At 47.2% G+C, this 26,892-nt stretch overlaps 1 protein-coding gene across 2 annotated transcripts in view; it reads right to left on the bottom strand.

Annotated features, from left to right (window-relative positions):
- Positions 1–26,892, bottom strand: part of CSNK1G1 (casein kinase 1 gamma 1) — a 96,262-nt gene that overhangs the window by 45,918 nt on the left and 23,452 nt on the right. For both annotated transcript variants that reach the window (XM_041418732.1, XM_041418730.1), the window contains exons 3-4: positions 8,920–9,335; positions 2,582–2,622 (exon numbers count right to left, since the gene is read on the bottom strand). In XM_041418732.1, coding sequence (XP_041274666.1) covers positions 2,582–2,622; positions 8,920–9,097 — 219 coding nt within the window. In that variant the 5' untranslated portion in view covers positions 9,098–9,335. The remainder of the gene's footprint in view (positions 1–2,581; positions 2,623–8,919; positions 9,336–26,892) is intronic.

Consider the following 26,892-nt stretch of genomic DNA (forward strand, 5'->3'; position numbering starts at 1 on the left):
AGCTTTGAAAACCCTCAGAAGAATAAACCAGATGCCCCTGACCAAGTAAGTCAGCTGAGGAGCAGGACCAGAAGCTACATGGTGACACCACACCCATCAACACAAGGACCAATCTCCACTGCCAGCAATTTTCCAAGGTGTAGGCTCAGTCCCAAAAAGAAACCATGAGGCATTAGTTTGGAATTTCACAGCACTTTCTGATGGGCTCTTGGTATCCATCACACAATTCCCTCCCTTCCCAGCTCTAACGCTGTGATAGGAGCAGAAATAGCTGAGACAGCAGGGCTGCAGTGGTGGAAGAGGATCTCACAGCTTGAAGGACTTGGAGCAGTGCTTTGAGTCAGTCCAACAATGAAGATAAAAGAAAATGTTGCCTATAAGCACATCTTACAGCTACTCCACCACTAATCCACAAATTATTTGAAGGATAAAGAAAATAGCAGTTAAGTCCACATGTAAGATAAATGTATTTGCTGCTGAGGAGGCTGAGTCATTCTTATTCCTGTGGAATTTTGTCTAAGATTAGGAGATCAAGAAAAGCCCATTTCTCCTACTGCTCCCTCCTTAAACTTCTCCAAAACAGAGTATGTATGTGGACACCTGGGTGGCCATCCGATAGCAATTCCAGCCCCTCACACAAGAAGGACCTGAGATTTATAAGCCTGGATCACAACAGGGCAAATGAAACTGGAGAGTGGTGCAGAGTAACTGCTGTAACACTCAGTTATTTGGGGGGAAAAATAGTAAGAAAAATGAAGAAAGAATGTGACCAGAAAAACAGGTCAGACTGAGGCAGCCATGAGGCAATGCCATTGAGTCCTGCCATATGGAAAAGCTTCAGGTTACTGAGAGGTGTCACTGCAGCCACTTTTCTGAGAGAAAAAAGCACCCTTTGGACTAGTACAGCTGTGTTTTAACTCACGGTTTCCAATGCAACAGCTCTGTGAGATTACCTGTGGAAGCAAACTAGAAGCATTATTGCCTCAATAAAACACCTTGTCTGTGTACACAGCACATGTTCTATGGCCTAAAAGCAACAATTCTGCTTTCTGATGTGCATCCATATCAAGGGCACCTCCTATGGAGCCAGGCTGGGAGAGCTGGGGGTGCTCACCTGGAGAGAAGAAGGCTCCAGGGAGAGCTCAGAGCCCCTGCCAGGGCCTGAAGGGGCTCCAGGAGAGCTGGAGAGGGACTGGGGACAAGGGATGGAGGGACAGGACACAGGGAATGGCTTCCCACTGCCAGAGGGCAGGGATGGATGGGATGATGGGAAGAAATTCTTCTCTGTGAGGGTGATGAGGTCCTGGCACAGGTTGCCCAGAGATGGCTGCCCCATCCCTGGAAGTGTCCAAGGCCAGGTTAGATGGGGCTTGGAGCAACCTGGGATAGTGGGAGGTGTCCTTGGTGTTCCACCATGGATGGCAAGGGGTGGAATGAGAGGAACTTTAAGATCCCTTCCAGGATACTCAAACCAGTCTGGGATACTATGCTCCTGAATTCCTGTGCAGGCATTTATTTATTTACTTTAGGGAACATCTTCTGACATTTGCCAACAGGTGTGAAAACAAGTCCCTCCTGCAAAGCTGTAATTATTTTTCATCTACTAGACATCATAACGGGAATGCCAGAGATATGGAATGTGAGGCACTCAAATGTGATCACAATTAATACAACAAATCCATCCTGATTTTCTGTCACCAGAGTGGTTCCCGTCATTTTGCCACATAGCATCAACTGGGCAAACTGGGGGGTTTGCTGCAGTGTCAATATAGCACCACAACTTTAACTTCAGATTTTAGGGCTTGGGTGATGTTTACAGAGTGTTCACATGAGAACTCAGCACATCAGGTGAAGGCATGGAATCTGAAACCTCAAGGCACTGATGAAAGCTGAGTTTGCAGATAGGAAAAGTTAAGGCCTGAACACAAACTACTGGGCTGTGAGTTTATAAATGTGGAAGAGCTGCAAGTTAGGGAGTTCCCCATCTCCCAGATTCCACAGATGATGAGACTGTACCTTCTCTGCAACCCAAGGCAGCCAGAGGAAGGACTGACCTTCACCAGACTGGATCTTGTTTTGCCTGTTGTGTCTGCAGTCTCCCAGAGAGACACCAGACCCAACTGTACTCTGCTCCCCCAGGGAATTTTAACCAAAGTAACACCCTCTTTCCTGCCTCTTGGCTCTAAAAACATGGACCACCAGGCTGCACAGTGCCATGCTCCTAACCAAACATTCTGACAGCTGGAGAATTCATGGAGTCCTGAATGGAAAGGTTTGAGCCATGGAGCAGCAGGAGGTGCAAACCCACTACCAGAGCCCTTCACGGGGACCTGGGCAGAGGAACAAGGCTCTCACTGCTCTAAGACAGCTACAGATCCTTTAGCTACCAAAAACCTTCCAAAGGTGGAAGGATGGTTTTTTTCCATGCTTTTAGTGCTTTTAAGAATTTTCCTTAGTTTTAACAAGTCATTCCCAGCTGAGGGTGGGAGCAGCACTGAGCCCAAACAGAAAAACTTGCTTTTAGTCTGAATTTTTAAGATAAAGTGTAAGTCATTTAAAGACACCTGAAGCTATTACTTACCAGTTTGATCGCTACATATTCATTGGTGTAGAGATTTTTACCTGCAAAGGGAGAAGAAAAAAAATCTTTTAGTTCCACATTCAACACTTGCAGCTTGAGGCACAATGAGAAATAATGACACTGATGCAAAGGGCTGTTTTCCCAATTCCCCCTGAAGTTCCTGCCTTTAACAAAGCATAAGCCTGAAAATAATCAAAATAATGAACAGTTTGCAGCAGTTTAGCAGGGCAGGCAAAAAACACCTTCCACTCAGCACAAGGCAATTGTATTTTTTGGCAGCACTTTTGCTCCAAGCACGTGTTGTATCCCAGACACAGCAGGCTTCATTATCCATGATGCCAAAAAAGTCTGGGGGACAAAAAATGAAGAGTCAGAATGTCATTGCTTTTGGCAATGTCTTGGATCTGCTGGACACTCAACAATTTCATCCTGGGATGTGGAGGGAATTTCCCAAGGCTGATCATGCTTTGGGAAGCAGGGAGGGCAGATGAGCACAACAAGCTGAGCTCAAATCCAGGTGCGCTGGACCAGAGCTGGGACCCACGTGCGCTACAGCCGGAGGGCAGTTTTCCTCCAGGAGCCTGTCTGGTGTTTGAAGCAAGCCCTGGGCCTCCTCAGTGACGTGAGGCAGGGATGCACAGCTCTGTGTCACAGAGCATCTCTCCCTGTGTTCTGACACTGCCACTTATCGTGTCACTCAACGTCCTCTGCTTCCCCTGCCAGGGAATTTGAGCAATCACTCCCCTCCACCTGGCTCATGCCTGACAGCAACCTCTCCTGGAAGAGACACCACGGGGAAGGATGCCTGGGCAGTCCCTGGACCCCCTCTGTCCCAGTCCCACTGTCCCCTTGGAGGAAGGAAGCCCCCACCACAAAAGCTCCCCGTGGATCTATTTAGGGAAACCTTTGTCATCAGTGTCACTGCACAAGTCATACTTTTACTGAGCAACTCTGAAATTCAGGAGCAATCCAGGATGGGAGTTATCAGGGCTTATTTGTAGCATCAGCTTTGCTCAGCTCTCTTACTCATTTATTTTCTAATTCCTGTAATGGATATTGATGCTGGGACAGTCCAGCTCTTGAGAAAGCCCAGGACATGGAGTGACATCATTCAGAGCAGGCAGGAGCTGGAGCAGCTCTTCCATATCCACATGAAAGCATTAAAAAACCTTCCATGTCCTCCTCAGCACAGGATACAACAGCACAGGGAGACTCAATAAAAATAAAGACATTATGAACATGGGAGAAGATATACAGTAATCTTTAAATCCTGAAATATCAGAGGAAATTCAGTTTACTTTATAACAGCTTCATGTTTTCTGCATTTAACTTCTTTTGATGCTTTCCCTGTTGTATCACTCAGGGTACTTCTGGCCTCTAAATGTGTGACTGGGTGTTTCCAGGCCCAGTCTGCACCAAGCAGATTTTTTTAACATCCCTCAGTAACAGAAGACATCATAGCTCCAACCTGTTTAGGTGATGCACAGGACAGGGATTTAAATGTGAGGTTAAATATCCTCAGAGGAGGTGTCTTCTGCCAGCAGAGCTGAAAGTTGAGCTCCAGCATTAACCCCTGACATGCAGTGGGGGTTTCCATGGATTTCTTTCCATCTTTTAGAAAAAGACATAATACTATGCCCAGACTGGAACTAAGGGTAGAAAGGAGATTTTGCAGGAAGCATTGAAAGAGCTCACAGGCCAAATCCATGGAAAGCAGGTGGCAGATAAACCCCTCCACCCTCTGAGACAGACCAGGGCTCCAGCCAGCAGCTGGGGGGGAGAAGATGTGAGGACATTAAGGGAAGGAAATCTAAATAGACTTGGATTATCTGCTCTGCATTAGCTACCAGCAAATAAACCCCACTGGCAGCTCCAGCTTTATCTTGCTCCCTGAAACTGCCTCTTCCCTTCTTTGGATGGAAATCCCAGATTGGTTTGGGTTGGAAGGACCCTAAAGCCCATCCCATTCCACCCCTGCCATGGGCAGGAACACCTCCCACTATCCCAGGGTGCTCCAAGCCCTGTCCAGCCTGGCCTTGGACACTTCCAGGGATCCAGGGGCAGCCACAGCTGCTCTGGGCACCCTGTGCCTGAGCCTCCCCATCCTCACAGGAAAGTATTTATTCCCAATATTCCATTCTGGCAGTGGGAAGCCATTCCCCCTTGCTGTGGCACACCAGGCCCTTATCCCAAGTCCCTCTCCAGCTCTCCTGGAGCCCCTTCAGGCACTGGAAGGGGCCCACAAAATCTCCCTGGAGCCTTCTCTTCTCCAGGTGAGCACCCCCAGCTCTCCCAGCCTGGCTCCAGAGCAGAGGGGCTCCACCCTCAGAGCATCTCCATGGCCTCCTCTGGGCTGGCTCCAGCAGCTCCATGTCCTTCTGATGTTGGGGCTCCCAGAGCTGCAGACGGGAGCCCAGATATTTTTGCTCTAATTGAAACATTATCTGGCATTTTCAAAACAGTGTGTAATTTAAAAATTATTTCCGGTACCATTTAAAAATGGCAGTTAACACATTTTTTCACCCTGCCTGAAATTGGGAAAAATGCTAGAAGAGCAGCAGGCCCCAGACCAGCAGAAAAGCTGCTTCTTTGTAGGTTGCCAGGTCAGAGCAGTTCCATTGAAACTGGGAAGGGGCTCCCAAAAGTGAGAATCGCTCAGCTGCCTCCCAGGCTGCAGTTTGAAGCCAGGAACTCTGCTTCAAAACAAGTAAACCAGCAAAATAAATAGTTAAACATGATCATAGCATCTGATACTGGGGCTGTAATTCCAAAATAACAAGACATGGTTTGACTGGAATGATGTTAGATGTGGAGGGCAGGGCAGGAGCAGGGCCTGGGAAGCACTTACACCAGGAGCTGTTAGTTTCAGACCTGCTGTAGAAGGCACAGCAAATCAAGCATGTCCCAAGTACCCAATGATCTGGTCCCTGTGCAGATGCATCACTTTGGAGATGGATCTTTTTGTCTTCTCTGCTGTCTCCAATCCATCTGTACATTCACCACATCTCACTGCCAGGGCCTTGAGAAATCCTCTTGGGGAAGTTTCCCACGTGAATGCTGGTGATGTAATGCATCCCTTCTCCTTTGGAGTATCACATAATTGTCAGTGGAACTACCCAAAACTGAGCCATGGACTTACTGCTCCATAAAAAGCATTGCCTCAGCTTGAAAGGCTTTTGCCAGCACAGTTACATCTCTCAGTGTGCTGCAGATCTGTGGTTAAGTGAAGGTGCAGCTCCTGCTCAGGGCTGTTTCAGTGGAGAGGTCACTGTCTCCTGTGAGCCTTTGCTCCTCCGTGCAACCTGCCCTGCCTGGGAGGAGGAGGGAGAGTACACCACTGCAGCTTGGACAGAGGGACAGCAAAACCAAGGGGCACAGCTCTGTCTGGAGCAAGCCAGCAGAGAGATTTTGGGGATTTACCCAAATCTTGGATGTCATGGCTGACCGCAGCACTCCAGACATTAATGGGTCAAATCCCTGTGAACCCCCAAATCCATGCAGGGTCTGACATGGGGACTGGCTCTATATTCCTGCTAGTACACTGAGCCACTTTGGAAACCAAAGGTCTTGTAGACCCTCTGCTCTGCAGCCTGTCTGCAGAAACAGCCCCTGCTTTACCCCACGTCAGTGTATAACTCTGGGCCAGATCACACAATCATTAATTTTGTAAAAGAACGTCCAAGATCATAAAGGCCAACATTCCAACAAGTCCCACCATTCCCACTAAACCACATCTCCTCCTTCTGAACCCTTCCAGGGATGGTGACTTCAACTCTTCCCTGAGGAGCCTGCTCCAATGCTCATCCACCCTTTCAGTGAGGAATTTTTTTCCTAATATCCAGTCTTACCCTCCCCTGGCACAACTTGTGGCCATTTCCCCTGTCCTATCAAATGCTACGTTTCGTGTTCAGATCCCCATCTCAGCTCCTTGAGGGCTGGAATCCAACTGTGCTGCTCCCACATGCTCCAAAGAAGTCATGTCCTTGGGTGATCTGTGTTTTCAGGAAGAAAGATCAACCCTGAGCAGTGAGCTGGATATATACAGCAAACAGCTTCATTAGGTAAGTGCTATCTCCTCCCTGAAGAATCAAACAAGAGCAGCTTAAACTGAAACACAACACCTCAAAAAAGAGAAATTCTTCAGGGAATTGGAAAAGCCTATTTTCCCTTTGCTTATCAGTGTATGACTTTGTTCTGCCTGTGATATTGGTGCTCAACTGCTCTGAAGCCCTGTAAAAAATAGACAAAAAGCAGAGGGCACATCATTCATCTTCACAGGACAAAACTGTTATCAGAGACTTGTGTGCTCGGATTTCAGCTGCTGCTTCTCCTTCCCCCCAGCGATAATTACCATGGGCTGTGCAAGAGAAATAGCTGCTATTTGAGCAAACAGGAACTCTTAAAGTGATAGTGACTGGCAAAAAGCAAGAGAAATGAAAAAAATGAGTAATACAGCTTCTCTAAGAACCTTACAACAAATTGTTATTATCAGTACGTGTGGCTCATTGTCTAAATTTTTAGTAAACTAGCATTAACAACACATGTATTATTAAAAAAAAACCCCACTCAATTAGCAGGTGTTGCAATTTAAAACTGAATTTCTCTGTAAATTGACTTTTTCAGAAGTGAAATCTTTTCTATAAAGTCCATGCCATGAAACTTTACATGAGTCACAAAACCCAATACCACTAAAATTTTGAGAAATGTGAAAAAGAAACCTGGAAACAGGAGCTGCCTCCCTAAAGTATGGGCAGCAGAGGAGGGGGGATTCTGCCCCTTGGCCTCACTCAGGTGAGACCCCACCTGCAGAGCCAGGGTCCAACAGCAGAAGGACATGGAGCTGCTGGAGAGAGTCCAGAGGAGGCCATGGAGATGCTTTGAGGGTGGAGCCCCTCTGCTCTGGAGCCAGGCTGGGAGAGCTGGGGGTGCTCAGCTGTGGCTGCCCTGGATCCCTGGCAGTGCCCAAGGCCAGGCTGGTCGGGGCTTGGAGCACCCTGGGATAGTGGGAGGTGTCCCTGCCCATGGCAGAGATGCAGTGGGATGAGCTTTAAGGTGCCTTTCAACCCAAACCATTCTGTGATTCTGTGACTTGGGCACCAGCTGAATAAACTCCAGAGCCATATATCCGGAGAGATCCACTAATGCTGCTAAACCTCAGAGCAGAGCTTGGATTACAAAGCAATTCAACATCTCCCTGGGGATCCTGAGATCCTGACGTTTGCTGGGGGTGGGGGGGAGCTTTGAGAATCCAACAGAGCAATTCATGTTATGTCACTGCAAGGATCCAAATTTATCTTTAGCTGCCAATTATACTCATGTGCAGGAAGGTGGGAGTTTCCACCCTTGCCCTTGGTTTCTCTCCACCTTAGGAGTGTTATCTCTGCTCAGATGAATCAATAAAGCTTCTCTGATGCAATGCTGAAACCAAAATACCCACTTACTGAGACACACCAGAAGTGAGCTGGCTGATCTTCACACCATGGAACAGCAGCACATGTATCGGTGCAATAACCCAACCTCGGAGTGGGAAATCACACAGTTTCATTTAAAAGGACAGATTTTGAGCAGGAATCTACAAAGACACTATCAGTAGTGTTATGACCCTTGAGTTATGTGAGGCAACACCAGCTGCTTTCCCCATCTCATTTAAAACACAACCATTGTTTTTTTAGGATGACTTAAGAGCCTAGTGCACTGCTCTGCTTTGGTCTCTCAAGCAGTCCTAAACAAACAATGCATCAGTGGAACCATCTGTTTTGGGCAACCAGCTGCAAGACGTGGTCAGGAAACCAACAGACCATGAGCAAATGTCAGGCTGGCTGAGGGAGCCAGATGGCCACTCGGCACATCCGGCTCCTCGCCAGCCAGCCCAACACACAGACAGAGCAGGGAGAGAGTGACGGGGCTGAAATGAGGGCACTGAGGTTAGAGAAGGACATGGAACTGAGTCTGAGTGCTGGGAAAGAGTCTTACCCATCCCTTAAATGGGTGTTTTAGCTTACAAACAAAAAATTGAGAGCAAGGTTTAGCAATTCACAGTTAAGATTCTTTTTTCACCTTAGGCAAGACATTCAGCGCTGTGAACAGTCATCATTTGTTGGGATTGTTCAAAATTTGCATCTTTGGCCTCTCCAGTGTATTCCCTTTGACTTTATGCAAACCAAAATCATGTTAAGAGTTACATCTTCTGAGTCAGAAGCTTCGGTAAGGCAGCTCAACACGTGGGAAACAAGACAGCGCACGCATTTCCCGAGCCAGGGTAGGTTTTTATGTATTTATATTCCAGTGGTGAAATGCTAATTTGCATAATGCAGGCCACTAAAATGTTTGCTTCTTACCTAGTCTGAGTTCTCCAAAGTTCCCACACCCAATCTTCTTGCCCACTCTGAAGTTGGGTCCCACCATAAGGACGCCGGAGGACGCCGATGAGCTTGGCCGAGAACCGTGCCCGCTCCTTCCCGGCATTCCTTTCGTCGTCCGCTGCCTTTCATCCTTATCCCTATTAGGATGGTCCATGATCTTAGTGAAACACCTCTGCCAGCAAGCTGGCAGAAAGGAGTTGGAGTACACACTCTTCTCCTTAGAACAGAAATTTATATCCAAAAGTATCCGTGTTGGAGTTCAAGAGAGTCATGGAAATTCATGGAGTTCTTTTGGCACCAGATCCAGTTTCCTAATGCATCTTGATAATGTACCAAAGGGTCAGCTGTGTTCTTGAGAATTCAGTAAAGGCAGGTTGCTTTTGGTTTCTTACCTGGGGAAAAGAAGAAATGCATTAAATAAAAATAATTATGTTAAAAAACCAGGTGAGAAAGGTACAACGTCCAGAACTTTCCTGGCCTCGAGGAATTTAACAGCTGTATGAAAACTTTATCATTTTCTTAACAACCTTCTGATAAAAAGCCCTGATGTCACGAAGAAATGTCAGTGCTGTCCATCCACTGTTGCTACTTGGCCCATTCTTGGAAGTGTCTCAGGCCAGGTTGGATGGGGCTTGGAGCAACGTGTCTAGTGGAAAGCATCCCTGCCCTTAGCTGTGGGTGGATTCAGCTGAGCTTTAAGGTCTCTTCCAACCCAAACCAGTCTGTAATTCCGTTATTCCACTGGAATTATCAGGACTGACATGCAGTAACCAAAGTCATTCCAACTACACCAGCACGTCAGGTGGACACTGTGAGGAAACCACATCCCACCTTTAAAGCTTCTGTGAAGCCTAGGTTTGGTTTTTCCTCACTTCATACATTTATCAAGTACTACAGAAAAGCCAGACAAAAAATACAAAGGGGCCAATGTAAGGTGCCAAGAGAAGCAAATTTTGTAGCACTTAAACAAAATTCTCCTTTCTTTTACCTCTTTTCAAGTTGATCTAGATTATTTTGAATAACCTAAGTTGGAAGAGACCCATAAGGATCACTGAAGTCCAAACTGACCTCAGATACATTTGCTAATTCAAACTGCTGTCCTACAGAGATGACCAAAATGAAGAGACAAAGCACAATTAAATATTTTTTAAAAGCTGATAACTCAGTCTAAAGGGGACACAACATAGATGCTTCTCAACCCTTGCAGGCCAAATGGTTCTTCTGTGCTCAGGAACAAGACCAAAGGAGACCGGCAGGAGCTGCAAGGATCCAGGAGGTCCTGCCCCACAAGGACAGTCCAGAGGTACCAGCGTGGTGGTTGAGCTTGCCCTCGCTTCCCAATAAATCAGCATGATATAGGGAAAGGTTGCAGGATGTCTTGTCTGCACAGGTGCTTGTGCAGGAGATGGTATTGGGCACTCTTGGGGTGCAGTTCTCAAGCAAGAATTAGAATAAACACACCTGGAACTACCCCCCATATCCCAGGATATAAAGGTACAGGAACACTGCTACATTCAGATTTTCCAGATGTGAACAGAACAGTTCCTATGTAATTTAACCAACAAGGTTTGTGTCTTACTTCCAATGCCTCCAAAGCAATCACACAAGTGCTCAATGAGACCACCCAACCAAGAGGGCCTTGGAAGGACATAAAACACAAACACGCAAACAGGGGCTCAGAAGTTATTCTACTCAGGCAGCTGGCTCAGTTCTCCTGCAGAGGGCTTAGCAAGAGTTCCTTCTGTTCATTTTGCCATGAAATCGTTAAGGTTGGAAAAGACCTCCAAGATGGTTGAGTCCAACCATTAACCCATTCAATGATGATCCTCTGGTCCACCAGAGGATGAAGCTAAGCTATTTCCAGTTATCCAAAAATAAAAGACAAGGATTATTACCCATTTACACAGAACAGAAGCAGGAGCCCTCCTGAAATCTGACTATGCTTTCCCTGGCCTCCAGCTGTGGAACACTTGTATTTCTGGAGACTTTCTGTTTGACCTAAGGCACCTGGATAGAAGGTGGGGGTCACTCACGTTGGATCCACAAAATGCAGGGAACTACCAGTTGGAAATTCCAGTTCTTGAGTACTTATAGCATCACAGAATATTTTGGTTGGACGGGACCTTAAAGCCCATCTCATTTAATTTCATCCTCTGTTATGGGCAGGGACACCTCCCACTAGTCCAGGGTGCCCCAAGCCCCGTCCAACCTGGCTTTGGACTCTTCCAGGGACCCAGGGGCAGCCACAGCTGCTCTGGGCACCCTGTGCCAGGGCCTGCCCACCCTCCCAGGGAAGAATTTCTCCCTAAAATTCAATTTAAATACATCCTTTCAGCTTAAAGCCCCCTTGTCCTATCACTTCTTGTTCTTGTAACAAGTCCCTCCACAGCCTTCCTGTAAGTCCGTCCCCTTTAGGAATTGGAATTCTCCTTGTCACTTGTCTGTGGATCCCTACAGAAAATGTCACACAGCATGTCTGCAGCATATCCAGGAGGTCTGACAATCACCAGGTCACCTGAGAACCTCCATGTGTCAGCCACACCACCAGTTTGGCCATAAACCAGAGTGGCAAGCTCCCAACACGCTCCCAAACAATGTGTGAAACTCCATTTGTACCTCTGGCCTAGACAAAAGAGCTGGAGATGTTCATGTGCAAGAAATTATTTAGCATTACCAAGCTTTACTTGTCCCTCAAATTAATTCCAGATTTAATACTCAGAACTGAATATGGATAAGCAGGAAGCATCCGTTACCGGTGAACTGGCTAAACTGGTTTTTCATCACAGACATCCCCACATGCTCTCAGCTGCCACGCTTGGCACAGACACAGCAGAGCTCTGAAACCAGTCAGCAGGAGCAGTGATGAGGCTCTATCAGATATCAGAAAATCACTCTGCCTGGACTCCACCCCAGGCTGTCCTGGGAGGAGAGACTGGCTTCAAAACAAACAACATGAAAAAGAACCATCAGTGAAACTACGGAGTTTTACTGCTGAACTCAAACCAAACGTGAGAATGACTTCCAGTGGCAGGTGGATTTACTCACACAGGTCTTCCTGATACAATTTTGGAAAAATAAAACTGAAGCATGGGAAGTTTTGATCTATCTGTCTATTTGGTCTATGTCTGCTATAGCAAGAGAAGTAGCCACAGAACATTCCAGCCAAATGTTTTATTTCCAGTTAAAGCCATCATCTTCCATATAATACAACATATGGGTCTGGCACTTGGGGACATGGCTTAGTGATGGGTTTGGCAGTGCTGGGAGAATGGCTGGACTCAATGATCTCACAGGGATTTTCCCACCTAAATGATTCCACGGTGCTGGAGTGTTCCTAGGGTTGGATCGCTAAGAAAGATGAGCAGGACACAGGAATTCTATGAGTAAAAACCCAGTAACACTTTGGAAAACACACTCGTACCCACCAAAGCCAGAGAAGAATTTTTTCCCCCTGGAGACCGAAGTCATTATTTCAATCAAGACTGAATAATTTATGACAGAGAACTACCTACAACCTCAGAAATGGAAACAGAAAAAAATCTCCAGCAAGAGCACAACCCCTGCCCAGTTTATACCTTGCTCAGCACATCTCAGATGGGACAAGCAACCCCATTATCCTCAGGCAAATTAAGCACAAATCCCACCACACATCTTCTGGCTCACAAAGGAAGATGTTAACAGTTATGAGCTCCTACGCCTCCGTCCTTCCCCTGCTCCCCATCTGGATCAGGTCTCCCTGGGGAGAAGGATGGAAAGGTCACGCTGACAGTCTGCAAACACTAACCATGCTCTCTCAGCTGAGAGCCTCCTGCAAACAGGAATTCAGAGCAGCAATAGGTAAGTGAACCACACCTCTGAGAAGCTCTTTATCATGGCCAAGCCGAGGAGCAGAGCCCAGCTGCCGGCACACGGGATCACACAAAGATCTTACACCATCATCACCTCCTACTAAAAGTGTAAGTAGTAAATATGACACCCAATATGGCCTTTGAGGACCAGCAGAGAACTCGGCTTTGTAGGGGAAGCAACAGAAGAATGAAGACCAGACTGTCAGTCACATTAATATTTAAAGGCTGCTCAGAACACCAGGATGACTTCCGGCCATGATTCAAACTTTTTTATAATGATTCTTTCCTACCTTTCCACCCACTCAGCAAGATTGCTCCTCAAAGTTACTTCCATTTGAACAGAGCTGCATGAAGATATTTCCCTAATGGTGAATCAGCCCAATTCCAGGATTGATTTCACTACAATACAGTTGGAGACACAGGAACAGCTATTTAATGAAAGACACAGGCTTGAAAGGAAATTACTTGCAGCACAGTTAGCTAAGTAAAAAACAACAGCACTGTATCCTACACGCTTCCAAACACTTAGACTCAAATCTGTGTCACGACCTCTTCTCCACTGATAAACCTGCAGCACAACAGCTAGAAACCAGCTTCCAGGTGGTGTTAAATCATGGAATGGTTTGGGTTGGAAGGGACCTTAAAGCCCATCTTGTTCCACCCCCTACCATAGGCAGGGACACCTTCCACTATACCAGGCTGCTCCAAGCCTGGTCCAGCCTGGACTGGAACAATTCCAGGCAGGTGTGGAGGGCAGCTGCTGTTTGTGTTGATATCCACAATCCAGTGTAAAGGAGTGTTTAATAAACGGCACAGAGACACAGCCTCACAATTTTTCAGGGGAGCCCTTCAGATGTAGGAAAGGACATCACAAATGAGAGGCTGGTGTAAAGAAGCCAAAGCCATTCTTGTTGCCCCTTTCCCTTGTTCCCCCAAAGGAAAATCTCACTTCACCTGAACTCAAAACTTCTTTGACCTCCTTGAGTTACTCTGGAGACCCTTCAATGACAGGAACAAGTTTTCTCAAAGTCTTGGTTTGTGGCACAATTTCAGAAATCTGTCCAAATTGAAATAGTCAATGAACACCTCCCTTTTTCAAACTAAAGCAAGCAGGCCTGGTCCAGGTCTGTGTGTGGTTTTGATCCCTGAAGGAGTCACTACATGCCAGAAATAAAACTGAAAATGCCTGGTGGATGAAGCAACACCCTAAAAAGCAGGAATTCAACCCCATAATTCCTTTTTAAATCTTCTAGGAAGAGACATTCAAGAAAGCCCCATTTTCTGTTGGGATAGGTGAATTCATCCTGCTCTCTACAGACAGAGGACCACAATTCCTCAAAGCAGCTCCAGGACCATTGCTTTAGGACAAGGCACATGCCTTCCCACTGGGTTTTCCAACATCCACCCCACGTGCCTCTGTAAATACGTCTGCTAAGTCTCCTGATGTGGGGAGCACTTTCCAGACAAGATCTGCTACTTCCCACATGACTTCAAAGACTAGAAAATCCTCCAGGGCTCTCAACTGACATGTTATAAACACACAGATATGAGCTCACCAGCTTCCACCCTCACACTGTGTAAAAACTAGAGCCTTCAGCAGCAGAAAACTTCACTGGCTTTGCCACAGATTGGGACAAAGCACTAACCCTCTGGAAAAGGGAGAGCAGCCAAGTTGCAGGTAAGGAGAAACATTTTGAAACTAGGACGTACACGATGTGTTCGCTCATGTTTTTAGCATCTACCAACTCATTTTATGAGCTCACACCCCTTAGTTTAGAGAATCAAGCTGGCTCTGTATGCTCTGCCTCACTGTGTGCCTTAACAGCTTCCAAGGTGTCAATGCTCTGCCTTTATAAAAGTGCAATTAGGAAAGCCTTCGTTCCCAGCTCTGCTCTCTTCTGCAGGGACACACATCTCCACAGGCTTCACATCCCTTAAAGCCTTCTCATCCCACTGCTTTTATCTCCCTGCTTTCATGACGTTCCATTTCTTATCCTGCTTCTGTCCTTCCAACTGGCCACAACAAAATTTTCTTCTTCTGCAGCCATCCAGTTACTTACTCCTGACAAAGTCACTGTTCTAATAATGAGAAAAGAAGGGGTTTGAGATTTGCCCTGCTCCTGAGGAGACAAATGAACAGATTACCAAATATCCTATCTTAGAATCACAGAATCCGTAAGGTTGGAAAGGCTCTCTAAGGTCATCGAGTCCAACCATTAACCCAGCACTGCCAATGCCACCACTGAACTGTGTCCCCAAGTGCCACATCCACGCATCTTTTGAACATTTCCAGGTGTGGTGACTCCACCACTGCCCTGGGCAGCCTGTTCCAATCTTTGACAAATTTTTCTATGAAGAACTTTTCCCCAGTATCCAAACTAACTCTCACCTGGCACAGCTTGGGGTGGTCTCCTCTTGTCCTGTTGTTTGTTCCCTTGCAGCAGAGCCTGACTTCCCCAACCCCTCCTGTCAGGGGGTTGTGCAGAGCCAGAAGGTCCCCCTGAGCCTCCTTTTCTCCAGGCTGAGCCCCCCCAGCTCTTTCAGCTGCTCCTGGTGTTTCAGACCCTTTCCCACCTCAGTTCCCTTCCCTGGACACCCTTCAGCCCCTCTCCTTGCTGTGAGAGGTGCAAAACTGACCCCAGGATTCCAGGTGTGGCAGTGCCCAGTACAGGTGGTCAATCCTCACCCTGCTCCTGCTGGTCACCCTCTTGCTGACTCAAGCCAGAACACTGCTGGTTTTTTGGCCACCTGGGCTCATGTTGACCATTACAGGTCCTTTTTTCACCAGGCAGCCTCCAGACACCAACTCCACACCTGGAGTGTTCCACAGGGTTGTTGTGACTTAATGCTGGACCTGGCATTTGGCCCTGTTGACCCTCACACCACTGCCTTGTCCCATGGATCCAGCCTGCCCAGATCCCTCTGCAGGGCCTTCCTGCCCTCCAGCAGATCCACACTCTTGGTGTTACCTGGAAGAGGGCCCTGCTCTGGTGCTTGGCTATTACCCAAGCCAAGGAACGGAAGATGGAAGGTCAAATATTTTCCCTCTGCCAATGCCACCACTGAACTGTGTCCCCAAGTGCCACATCCACGCATCTTTTGAACATTTCCAGGTGTGGTGACTCCACCACTGCCCTGGGCAGCCTGTTCCAATCTTTGACAAATTTTTCTATGAAGAACTTTTCCCCAGTATCCAAACTAACTCTCACCTGGCACAGCTTGGGGTGGTCTCCTCTTGTCCTGTTGTTTGTTCCCTTGCAGCAGAGCCTGACTTCCCCAACCCCTCCTGTCAGGGGGTTGTGCAGAGCCAGAAGGTCCCCCTGAGCCTCCTTTTCTCCAGGCTGAGCCCCCCCAGCTCTTTCAGCTGCTCCTGGTGTTTCAGACCCTTTCCCACCTCAGTTCCCTTCCCTGGACACCCTTCAGCCCCTCTCCTTGCTGTGAGAGGTACAAAACTGACCCCAGGATTCCAGGTGTGGCAGTGCCCAGTACAGGTGGTCAATCCTCACCCTGCTCCTGCTGGTCACCCTCTTGCTGACTCAAGCCAGAACACTGCTGTTTTTTTGGCCACCTGGGCACACCTGGGCTCATGTTGACCATTACAGGTCCTTTTTTCACCAGGCAGCCTCCAGACACCAACTCCACACCTGGAGTGTTCCACAGGGTTGTTGTGACTTAATGCTGGACCTGGCATTTGGCCCTGTTGACCCTCACACCACTGCCTTGTCCCATGGATCCAGCCTGCCCAGATCCCTCTGCAGGGCCTTCCTGCCCTCCAGCAGATCCACACTCTTGGTGTTACCTGGAAGAGGGCCCTGCTCTGGTGCTTGGCTATTACCCAAGCCAAGGAACGGAAGATGGAAGGTCAAATATTTTCCCTGCCCTCAGACATGAGAAATATATTTTTTGGGGTTTTTTTGTGCCTTTTCATCTCCCACTCAAGAGCTTTCTGGTTACTTCAAGGATCTTCCACTGGATGTATTCCAACTCCCCTGCTGCACCCCAGCAGCACCTCTACACAGAGATCAGCATTTATCTGTGCTTCCCCAACCAGCACTACACTGACCTGGTTTCAGTGTCCTCAATGTTGTGCAAAACAACAGAAAAACTGAAAAAGTAGGTCAAAATTCTCTGCTGCAATTTAGAGCTGGGAGCAGCAGTGACAAAGCTGGCTGCCAACCACAGCAAGCAGGTGCACATCATGTCAGATGCCCCTCACTTGGGAGATTCTTCCCAACCTTGGAGGTTGCAGATGCCTTTTAAACATTATTAATTGCTTCTGTTGAATCATATGACCCAACAATTTAATCTTCAGCTTGTGCAGTTAGTTTTGCTCAGTACTTCACGGGCAGAAAATAAGGAGGCACACAAACAATATTTAAGTCTATATTGCTGGGAAGGGAGAAGAATGGACAACTGTGGATCACTGCTCTCATTCATTACTCATGAATGCCCAGGACTGTCAAGTCTGCATCCTCCAGTTACAGTTTGTAAAAACAGGGATGAAACCAAATGAACTCGTGCCTTTTTCCTTCTGAGTAAAGGGAACTTCCAAGAGCTCTTTTCCTTGAAGGCCTTGTGAACATGCTAAAGCACATTAATTGTATAATCCCAAACTAAATACATTGGCAAGTTACTTTTCCAAGTGATCTCAGTTGATTGTTTCACTGAGAGTGATCCAAGCACCTATTCTCTAAGTTCATTCCTGAACTTTGCTCCCAATCCCCTCTACAGAAGCTCTGCACGAAAGCCAGGAATGTTTCAAGGGAAAAACTAATTTAGTTGGAAATTTAGTTCTTCCATATGAGCAGAGTCAAAACAAAGCAGAGTCAAAACAAAGCATAGAGCATTTTCCAGGGAAGTGGATTGTGTGATGTGAGATCAATTCATCGACTTCTCTCCCCGAACTGAGTCCCAGCCAAACGTGTGCCAGCAGCCAGGGATGCACATTCCTACAGATGTAAAAAGGACTAGAGACCATAATCTGTCAGAAAATGAGGGTTAGGGCTGTCTATGAAGAGGTAGATTATGCTGGAACAGCTAAAGGAACAGCTGAATGCTGGAATACAATGAAAAAAATCCACTCATGAAACCTGAGCTCTACATATTTTGGTTTTTTTTTTTTGTTAGGCTGGGTAGAGTAAAAGCTGAAGTGCAACTGTCAGATCAGTGCCTCTGTATCTTCTGAGGCTTGAGCAGACGTGAGACTCACATCCCTCCGTAGAATTCCCACTGGAGTGCCAGTGCCTGGCTGTGAGCAGCACATCCCTGTGATCCATGCAGGCCATGCATCCCACCAGCCCCAGGACTGCATTCCCTGCATCCCAGGGGTCCTGCATCCTGCTGTCCCTGCCTGGAGGGGACTCTCACACCAACAGCACTTTCAGGATCTACCTTCTGACAGTACAGCAGCTTTACCATCCAGTGTTTAGAATCACTGGGGTCAGAAAAGACCTCCAAGATCATCAAGTCCAATCTTTGAACAGCTTCTCAAAGAGCCTGGTGGTCAGGATACCACCTCTGCTCACAAAACAGTCTGTGTAAGGCCACAAAAGATCAGGTTTCAGCAGAAATGTGTATTTAAGGGGATGCTACAGAGGAAATGAGAAAATCTGCCAGCAGCAATAGCTCTACAACTGTCCCTGCAGAAGTTCTCTTCTCTGATATCCAGGCATCATAAACCTGTAGGTTTAATTTTCTTCTTAAAATACCAAGTTGTTTAACAGCAAAAAGAGAGGTGCAGATGTCCCTATACCACCCCCTTCCTTCCAGGCAATAGATTTGAAGAAGAAAAGGGCAAAGATGACTTCTAGACAGCCATGTACATCCATCATCAAGGAATAATCCACAGCACATAGATTCAGGTGCATCCATGGTGGTTGATGGATGTAGTTTGCAGTTCATGGTATCAAAGTCCTTGACAAGACCACCACAGGAGCTTAGACTCTGGAGCAGCCTTGGATCACTGGCAGCAACATCACTTTTACAGATTTACAGCCTAATTTAACACAGATGCACCTCAATCATCTACGACTGTTTTATCTGCGCTCTGTCTGGCAAGGAAAAGCAGCACAGAGGATAAATTGCAGACAGGCTCAGACAGCCTGGAAGGACTGGTGAACTCGGCAGCCAAACACAACTTCCCCCCACCCCCAAAAATCTTGGTAGTCTCCAAACCATGAAGTGCTTGCTTCTGCTTCAGAAAAGAATGCAAATATCAAGTTTAGAGCCAAGGCAGCTTCCACAGTGTGTGTGAGGTGGGGAAAAGCCTCTCACCAGAAGAAAAGTCCTTGTGAAGTTGAGGAGATGGGTCAAAGAAAACTGAAGACACCTTGATGGCAAGGGTGGGCAGAAGCTGTGCTAGTGGAACCCAGCCCTGAGGTGCTGAGAGCCTTTTGGCCCTGTCCAAAGTGAATTGAGGATCCAACAGGTATGTGTTTCCCCTGTGGAAGGCCACATTCCTGTCAAGTGCCATCCAGAATCCATAAGAAGTGTCATAACAGAACAGCAGTGAGGTGGGATTCAGAGGCAGGGTCTTTGTATTCCAGCTTAAGAAAGCCCCAGATCACCAGGCTTGGCTTGTGGTTACCTAATGGGAACAGGTTGTCCCCCCTCTGACCCACCAATACCTAAAGCACTCCCAAAAGCTGAGGACAAACAAGCAGAATGGTTTCTTTGCTGCCTCAGTTCAAAATGACTCAAAACTTCTGCTAAGTCTCATATCAGCTCCTAAAATGATCTTCAGACACCACTGGTTAGACTCAGGATCAGCCTCCTGGTGCTCAGTGTTTGTACCTGATGGCTCAGGAGGCAGGAGAACATCTGGGCTCTCACAGCACTGAGCTCAAACATGGGTGTAAGGGCTCTCTCAGTGTCCAAGTGTGCACCACAGAGCAGCAAAGCCTTGGAGAAGATTCCACTTCCATGCAACAGGAATGAAGTGATGAGGGTGCACCAGAAGTAGGTGGCTTCAGAAAGGGATTTTCACACAGGTACCTAATTCAGGGAGATGATTTAGTCACTGGGTGCCAAACACACCATGAACTGGGCACGATTCAGCCTGGCTCAGGTGTGTCCTGCAGGGATGAACAGCAGCCAGCAGCCAAAGCTTGTGTGGCTGTAGGAGACTGTGCATCCATGTCCTTCTGTGATTCCAAGGACGACCCCACAGTAACTCAAGTAGCTGTTCTTCACCACCACACAGCTTCATACAAAGAGAGGATGAAAAGAGAAGAAGGGAACATGCCCAAGAACAGTGGAGTGGGTAGAAGTCTCAAGTATACTCTGTGCAGCTGAACTTTAAGACTTGGCCTGGCAGGCAAAGCCCAAATGCCCCACAGCAAATGGGGAAGAGAACTCTGCCAAGTCTGTGTCACTCCATCCCACAGACTCTTGATGGTGCCTAAAAGACTTCATTCAAGGCTGCTCATCACTAAAAACTCCTTGTAAGAGCTGGGTAATAAACTGGAAACATGGTGATGTAAGAGCTGGAACAGCAGCAGTTCTTGAAAAAATGGTAATGGTAATGCCACCAGGAGAGAGATGGAATGTATTAAGGGAAAACACAAGAAAACATGAAAGTCATGATTTAATGTCCATGTTTTTTCCTTTTAATGCCTGAATGTTACCTTCTCCTTTCGTGAAGATTCTGCCTTTTCCAGCAGTCAAGGAGAGAGGAGCAGACCACACTCTCTCTGCATACAATGAGACATTTTGCAGGAATTTGACTGACATCACCCACATATTTTGTTTGCAATTAAACCTTGTCTTGAAAAGGAAACAATGTACCTGAGACCTACACAGGGAGAGAAATCTGCCCCGGCCTTTAATGGGCTGCCTTTTTGGCGGTGAATTGCTGTCAGATGGGGGTGACTAACCATTCACCTGCTTATGAGGCTTAGAGCACAAGGGAGCTGGAAAGGTAAGAACCACAACCCCTACATAATAAATCCTGCTAATTTGGGCTTAATAAATCAGTACTTCAGCCTAATGCTGTTGTCAGCACCCTGATTACTTGCCACCTCTGTTTTGGGAGAGGAAGGATTTTATTGGGATAGATAATGTCCATTAAAAACTGCCAGAATTTGATATTTAAGGCACTGTTACACTCAAAGCCTGAAACCTTCTACAGCAATCCCTTCCTGGTATGGGATTATACAAACTCCATGATGTCAACACTGCAGCCCCAAAACAAGCTGTCCCACCCCAAAACTCACAGGGCAGCATCCTTATGGCATATTAAGAGCCATCATTTCCTTTCTCTCTGATAAGACTCCCTGTATCTCCCAGATCTCCCAACTCTGTGTCCTGATGAGACAGCTCAGCTGTCAGAAGGATCTGGATTACCTATGCAACTGAAAGGAGCTAGGAATTACATCCAGACCAAGCAAAATACCCCCTGGAGAAGCACAACACTCCTGCAGGCAGGCCAGAAGATGTTTAGATCCTGTCTCTTGCCTTTTAAATTTTCATTTATTATAATTTATTTTTCTTCATTTATTTCTAAATGAAGCAAAGGTCACTCTGTTCATTGGCAGTTGAGCTGCCTCCTCCCCAGTGCAAGGTCCAGTCTTGGTTACTGGTCTAATTCCGTGCTGGTGGCTACACCCACACAAACACCATCAACTCCATAAAAATCTGCACTTCCTCAGTAGGGCAATTAGGCACTGTAAACCCCAAATACACAGACAAACAGTTGCATTTGTTCACAGAAACAAAATGTTTGCGCCCAGCTCCTTCCTCAATCCGGCAAGGAAGTGGCCTGTGGCACCCGCCCGCAGGGGGAAGCCAAGCAGGAGCCACCAACACTCCAAGAGCACTCACTTGGCTTTAAAAAAATCATAATACTTGAAGGTTTGTGCTGTTGGTTGGTTTTCTGGGGGTTTTTTTCCTCAAATTTGAAGCTGTCAGCTCCTTAGAAGCCTTCACACACTGGACGGGTATTTCAGCTCCTTCCAGGTGTACCAGGAAGCACCATCTCATACCTGTAGTTTTTCTACCTGTGCTTTCACAGGTGCAGCTTCTTTGTAAAATGATGCCAAGATGAGGTCCATGTGCTGCAGGTGGAACAGCATCAGTAGAGATGGAGTCTCTGCACTGGCACTCCTGGTAAAGCCATCCTACACACCAGAACACATCTGGGTAGCATGTGCAGCACCAGAGATGGCAACAAACACGCTCTGGTTTCTCACAGTGACAGTCTGGAGAAGTTTCAGAGACATCTTCTTGCCAATACCCATCCAGCTCTCACATGGGCATCACCAAGGTCACAAAATTTCCCCCCTCAAGCTCACAGTCAAGGGACAAATTTAAATTTGTGAAGGGTCAGCCTGGTTAAGGCATCACTATCCCTTCTGAACACAGGCTGGCAAACAGGGGGGGTCAGACATCACCTGCCCTTGCACTGGGTGATGGACAGTGTGCCCAAGAGGATGTTAATGCCTACGAGGACATCTGCAATCCCCTAAATCTCTGCATAGTGAGAAAAATACCATGGAGCTGTGGTAGAGGAGGGTTGGGTTGGATATTAGGAAATAATTCTTCCCCCAGAGGGTGGTCAGGCACTGAAAAGGCTCCCCAAGGAATGGTCCTGGCCCCAAGGCTGCCACAGCTCAAGGAGCTTTTGGACAATGCTCTCAGGGACATGGAATTATAGGGGTGTCCTGTGCAGGGCCAGGTGTTGGACTTGATGATCCCTGTGGGTCCCTTCCAACTCAGGATATTCCATAAACTATGATTTTTCAAGTCACAAGCAGTAACTCCAAAGCCATATCCAGCTTCAACGGCACATTTATTTTCATTATTAAGCCAAATTGTGGAAATGCTGCTGTGTTAAGGTCATGGCAGTGGATTTAATTCATGTCAGCTGCTGTCCCTGACACTGATAACCCTTTATGTGCATCTCAGCACGGTGTCACCGCCTGATGCTTATCTGACAGGTCAATCAAAGGCACTTCAACGGTGAGTGAACACCTGAGCTCCCTTTCCGAGGTCACCTTGCTGTTTTGGTTACATCCATTACAATCTGTGCCAGAAGAGCATTACCACTGGAGCTACTCAATGCCCTAAAGGAGGGATACTGGATTACCAACCCACAGCACACCCAGGGAGGGCAAGTGGCAGGAACAGGCAGAGCTAACACAAACATTCAAGTTCACAGTGCATCCTTTGGAGCAACGTCAGCTCGATGAAGCAGCCTGTAAAGCAGCAGGGAAATAAGCTGAAGGGATGGTTCAGTTTCAGAGAGGTAATTTTACATGACAACTCTTCCTGCTTCTCTCCTTTCCCTTGTGTTAAGGACTTTGCACAGTTCACGGCCCGGCTCCGTTTGCTCTGAGCTCCAGACGTGCCTATGTAAAGGAAATATTGTGCCAAAACAAACAAATCTTCCACCCACTTGTGGTCCAGCAACCCATTAGGAAGGAAAGACAAAGCACACACAACTAAAACTATAAATACCCACTGGTATGGACAAGAGTAAAGGCTTGTGGTTAACAAAAAGAAGGATTTTGCTGCATTCCTCAAGGCATTAGACTTATACGTTGACACTCCTGTTTCAGAAGTTTCTAACCCTTTCCTGTGTTTATAGACTGGTTTGGGTTGGAAACTCAGCTTGTTCCATCCCCAGCCATGGGCAGTAACACTTCCCACTATCCCAAGCCCTGTCCAGCCTGGCCTTGGACACTTCCAGGGATGGGGTAACCACAGCTGCTCTGGAAAATCTGTGCCAGTGTCTCCCCATTCTCAGACAGAATTTCTTCCCAATATCAAATCTAACCCTGCCCTCTGGCAGTGGGAAGCCATTCCCTGTGTCCTGTCCCTCCATCCCTTGTCCCCAGTCCCTCTCCAGCTCTCCTGGAGCCCCTTTCGGCCCTGGCAGGGGCTCTGAGCTCTCCCTGGAGCCTTCAAGCAGTGCCCAGATGAACACCCCCAGTTTTCCCAGCCTGGCTCCAGAGCAGAGGGGCTCCAGTCCTTGGAGCATCTCCATGGCCTCCTCTGGACTGGCTCCAGCAGCTCCATGTCCTTTCTTTGCTGGGAGCCCTGAGCTGGAGGCAGCTCTGCAGGTGGGGTCTCACCTGAATGGGGCAGAATCCGCCTCCTCTGCTGCCCAAGCTGCAGGGCACTGGGCTTTGGGGCTGCCAGGGCTGTGCTCAATCCCTTTTCCACCCAGCCAGTGCTTGTGCTTGGGATGGCCCTGGCCCAGGGGCAGGACACTTCACTTGTTGAGTTCCATGAGTTTCCCACAGTCCCACCTCTCCACCAGCCTGCTGGCCACAACATAAAGTTGGCATCAATCCCACTTAACAAAGAATCCAAAGACCCTGAATTTCTCCACCGTTATGACGAAGTCACAGGAGACCTACCCACACATATTCCCTCAGTGAGGAAAATAATGAAGTTATTACTACCAGCTCAGCTGTGCAGCATAACACAAAGGAATCCACATGGGAATTGAGGTGGTTTTCCCTGTTCACAGAAAAAGCTTCAGAACTTGGGCCTTATTAGATACTGGATCATCCAAAAATGATACCACATTTCCTAAGACATCCTTGAATTCACTTACTCCAGCAGCAGAAGCTTTAGGAAGCGTGTGCAGCTCCATGAAACTATATTTCCCATCCTAGAATGACTTAAAAATTAGTGACATAGCAGAGAGAAGCCTAAAGGTTCCTCAAGAACCAAAACTGTGATCTAGCAACAGTTTGGTGCAGAGAGATTATAAAACACCTTGTGTATTCCCTGAATTAACAATGAGAGAAACTGAAGCCAATGCCCTGAAAGAAAACGCTGAACAAGGAATGACAATCAGAGGAAGTCTCTGGAACTGGAGGAGAAAACTGTTTATTCTACCTCTCACACTCATCTGGACTTCAGAGTTAAGTTTATTGTTTAAAACAAAGCAGAGATGTCACCCAGGTACTCACAGAGATCTACAGCCAAGGGAAGCACATCCCGATGATAGCATTCCTTTATCCTGCACTGCATGGCCCTGGACTAATCACAGCTGGCACATTTCTTCACACTGAACCTCAGCACTTATTTCACAGGCAGTAACCTCACTGAGCAGAGACACACCACCTTTTCCCACCCTATTAGTTTTAACACCATCATCTAAAACAAGACATGGAGGGGTGTCCCATGCAGGACTTGCCTCCAAACCATGGGAGAAGCCAGTTGCTACTGAGCCTCTTTGCCCTCTGAGAGGCACAAACCTCCCATCTAAATTTCCCCCACCACCAAATCTTCACTTAAATACAGGCTGAGCTCTAAGAATCCTTTGCTGGAACCCTGCCTCCCCTCAACCACTGATCCCCTTTAGGTGCTATCTTAAACTGTATTTCCAAGAGTAACTACTCCATTACAGCACCTGTCCCCCCTCCATGCCAACGACATGACCTTGAGAAAGCTGGAAAAACAAGCCCAATTCTTCTGCCTAAAAGGCAGTTCTTCCACAAGAAAAGACAGCACCTCTTGATTGTATCTCTAGTCAACAGCCCAGTACTTCAGGCACTTTTTCAAACATTGTTTTTGTGGTTTGAAACCCAAAAATGGCTCTGTACTCAGCCACAAAATACCCTTTTGAATCACCACATGCGGAAGAAAATTCAGGCTATTTCTAGCTGAGTCTTCTCACTCAGATCATGAAAACAGGCAGGTGGCACAAGGGCAGGTGGCACAAGGGCATTGCCAGGTATTCCTGAGAAGCTGATGCCATGACAATGCAATCAGGTGTGATGGACAAGCACCAGGCAGCCAAGCCCCTGGGAGCATGGGGAGAGCACAGAGATGCTCTGTGTTGGAGTGAAGGACTCAGAGACCATCTCAGAACCTGTAATATCATCAGTACAACCATGCTGGACTGGCTTTCCCCACCTGACCGACCTCACCCTGCTCTGGGTGAATCTGTGCAGCCTCCTGTTCCCACAGCTCAGGGAACAGAGCCCTGGGACATGAGAGGTAGCTCATCCCTTCCTGCACATGTGACCTTCAGAGCTCATTTGAGGTCAACCACCATCCTTGTTCACATGGAGCAGCTCCATGTCCGCAAAGATGGCATCCCAGAAAAAGCAAAACTTGATATAATTTCACTGTGGCCAACTGAAACATCTGCATCAGAAATGGTCTTTTTAACCTATTTTCCATTTCCATTGATAGGCAAGACAACAAGAATTGGAAGAATGTTGTTTTGTCACAGAAACTGCCCAGATTTGATTCTCATTCACCTGGAGAAGAAAGTTTAGGTGGGAAGGAAACTGTCTGCCTCCTGCTACAGGAAATGTTAAAAATTAGACCTCCCAGAAGCTGAGGGCAACATTACAATGAAAAGCAAACTCTCAACCACGCTGGTCTGGCAATCATCCCTCCCAGGCTGCATCTCAGGACAAGGAGAAGCTGCACATGGAAAACGAAACAACCTACCTAAATACAATTAACCCCTTGTTTGCGATGGATCATCGCTTGACCACATCTATAAAGTACCAGTCTGATGTCCCCAAGAGACCTGGCTGCATTACCTGCACTCCCTGAAGTGATTTACAGCCCTGCAAACCTCTGCTGCTGCTTGAGGAAGAGAAGATTACAACAACCATGTATTTGCCTGCAGAAATCACATCACCTGCCAGCTGGCCAAGAAGGAGGCTGGACAGTCCCTGTCTGCAGCTGATCTCTCCTCTTTCACAGGCCACAAGTGCAGATGCTGCACAGCACAACCTGGGACCACTCACACCAAGGGACATCTGACAGGGAACAGGAGATGCCACTTCCAGGAGCCAAGCTCTTCTGATGTCCCCTGAAACACCACCAGATACAGGGGAAGATGCCCAAGTGTCCTCTGACATCTCTTACACACCTGCATGCTAAGAAAATGAAAGGATTCATACGATTTTATAATCTTTTCCAGAGATTATTCCCTGGATTACTGTGATAGGTGCATGCTAGCAGTGGGGTTTGTTTGTTCTAAGAAAAGGTCAGTGGTACAGTATGACAATCTTCCCAACTCACATACTTATATAAAAAACAGCTTATACCTGATCTAGGTGGTGATCAGGTACAAAACTTAGCAATCAAGCTTTAGTTTTCCTGGTAGTGTTTTTTTCCCCAGTAA

This window comes from Onychostruthus taczanowskii, unplaced genomic scaffold (genome assembly GCF_017590055.1).
Source record: "Onychostruthus taczanowskii isolate IOZ18803 unplaced genomic scaffold, ASM1759005v1 scaffold6, whole genome shotgun sequence".
Taxonomy (NCBI): Eukaryota; Metazoa; Chordata; class Aves; order Passeriformes; family Passeridae; genus Onychostruthus; species Onychostruthus taczanowskii.